Source organism: Seriola lalandi, unplaced genomic scaffold (genome assembly GCF_002814215.2).
Source record: "Seriola lalandi dorsalis isolate HSWRI2012SDOR001 ecotype SW California unplaced genomic scaffold, Sedor1 jcf7180002053840, whole genome shotgun sequence".
NCBI lineage: Eukaryota > Metazoa > Chordata > Actinopteri > Carangiformes > Carangidae > Seriola > Seriola lalandi.
Window position 1 is genome coordinate 8,210 of NW_019524393.1, and position 2,726 is coordinate 10,935.

Consider the following 2,726-nt stretch of genomic DNA (forward strand, 5'->3'; position numbering starts at 1 on the left):
GTGTGTGTGTGTGTGTGTGTGTGTGTGTGTGTGTGTGTGTGTGTGTGTGTGTGTGTGTGTGTATACAGTCTGTGTATCCAGATGCGGTTCATATTGATGCTGACCAGGATCCCCACTCTGTGTTCGAGGCTCTAGAGAGCAGACTGAATACTGGCTGACAGCAGGACTCACCTGGACTCACCTGGACTCACCTGGACCCAGGTGAACTCAGGTTGTGGAGACAGACAGAAGACACACAGAGAGATAGTCTTCTTCTTCTACTGATCTAAACTACATGTTTTAATGTTGCTGGTTTGTTCACAATAAAATAAAAGTTCAGTTTTTTCTTTCATGAATTTTAGTTTTTTATTTCCTAAAAACAGATTTTAATATTTATGGATTATTTTAACTCTGTCAAAGCCTCTGCCCCCACCTTCATATACACACTGTAGATACACACTGTAAATACACACTGTAGATACACACTAGATATACACACTGTAGATACACACTAGATACACACTGTAGATACACACTGTAGATACACACTAGATATACACTCTAGATACACACTCTAGATACACACTGTAGATACACACTGTAGATACACACTAGATATACACTCTAGATACACACTGTAGATACACACTAGATATACACTCTAGATACACACTGTAGATACACACTGTAGATACACACTAGATATACACTCTAGATACACACTGTAGATACACACTGTAGATACACACTGTAAATACACACTGTAGATACACACTAGATACACACTGTAGATACACACTGTAGATACACACTGTAGATACACACTGTAAATACACACTGTAGATACACACTAGATATACACTCTAGATACACACTGTAGATACACACTAGATACACACTGTAGATACACACTGTAGATACACACTAGATATACACACTAGATATACACACTAGATATACACAGTAGATACAGACTGTAGATACACACTGTAGATACACACTGTAGATACACACTGTAGATACACACTGTAGATACACACTGTAGATACACACTAGATATACACTCTAGATACACACTGTAGATACACTGTAGATACACACTGTAGATACACACTGTAGATACACACTGTAAATACACACTGTAGATACACATTAGATATACACACTGTAGATACACACTGTAGATACACACTAGATATACACACTAGATACACACTGTAGATACAGACTGTAGATACACACTGTAGATACACACTGTAGATACACACTAGATATACACTGTAGATACACACTGTAGATACACACTAGATATACACTCTAGATACACACTGTAGATACACACTGTAGATACACACTGTAAATACACACTGTAGATACACACTAGATATACACACTGTAGATACACACTGTAGATACACACTAGATATACACACTAGATACACACTGTAGATACAGACTGTAGATACACACTGTAGATACACACTGTAGATACACACTGTAGATACACACTAGATATACACTCTAGATACACACTGTAGATACACTCTAGATACACACTGTAGATACACACTGTAGATACACACTGTAAATACACACTGTAGATACACACTAGATATACACACTGTAGATACACACTGTAGATACACACTAGATATACACACTAGATACACACTGTAGATACACACTAGATATACACACTAGATACACACTGTAGATACACACTGTAGATACACACTGTAGATATACACACTGTAGATATACACTGTAGATACACACTGTAGATACACACTGTAGATATACACACTGTAGATATACACACTGTAGATACACACTGTAGAAATAGACACTATACGACAGTGCAGAGACAATACACTCCTCACTGAACACACAAAGGTCAGAGTGCTGGCTCTACTAACGAGTGTTTTGTCATCAGACCACATCGTCACAGTCTGACACGATGAAGGCATTAAAGGAGCAGCAGTGATGATGATTCTCTGGAGCTTCATCACCACCTCAGACACCTGAACATGAAACACACAGAGGAACCTGCAGCGTCAGTCTGCAGCTACAGTTATCTCCTGACCCCAAAACACTCATCTGTGCGTGCGTGCGTGCGTGCGTGCGTGTGTGTGTGCGAGGACTGTCGCCTCAGGCAAACATCATCTTTAAACCTGCTCACGTCTCCAAATTCAGCTGCTTTCAGCCTCTTCTCACATGAAAAGAACAAAATGTTTTCAGAGATGATTTTAATACAGACATGAGTTTCAGAGTCGATGTGTGAAAGAGACACAAGTGTCCAAACATGGAGTCCTTCATTTCATCATGTCCAACAGTTTCAGGATGAAGAGACAGCGTCACTCTGACCAGCTCACAGTCTGATGGGGGGGGGGGGGGTCCGTGTCTCCCCCACATCCAAGACCATGATCCCTCACTGGCTTCCCACTATGACCACAACCACATGTGTTCATTTAAGGTGTGTTTAGGTGACCAGGGTCTAAACCTGCACAGAGCCTGACCCCCCAAAACACCACAAAGACCCAAACCACCACAAAGACCCAAACCACCACAAACACCCAAACCACCACAAACACCCAAAACACCACAAAGACCCAAAACACCACAAAGACCCAACACACCACAAAGACCCAACCACCACAAAGACCCAACACACCACAAAGACCCAACACACCACAAAGACCCAACACACCACAAAGACCCAACACCACCACAAAGACCCAACACACCAC

The 2,726-nt window shown here is 41.2% G+C and overlaps 1 protein-coding gene across 1 annotated transcript in view; it reads left to right on the forward strand.

Annotated features, from left to right (window-relative positions):
- Positions 1-335, forward strand: part of LOC111651890 (adenylate kinase 8-like) — a 4,781-nt gene extending 4,446 nt beyond the window's left edge. Inside the window, exon 6 of the mRNA XM_023401960.2 lies at positions 71-335. Within this exon, the coding sequence (XP_023257728.2) occupies positions 71-158 (88 nt within the window). The 3' untranslated portion in view covers positions 159-335. The remainder of the gene's footprint in view (positions 1-70) is intronic.
- The last annotated feature ends 2,391 nt before the right edge of the window (positions 336-2,726 follow it).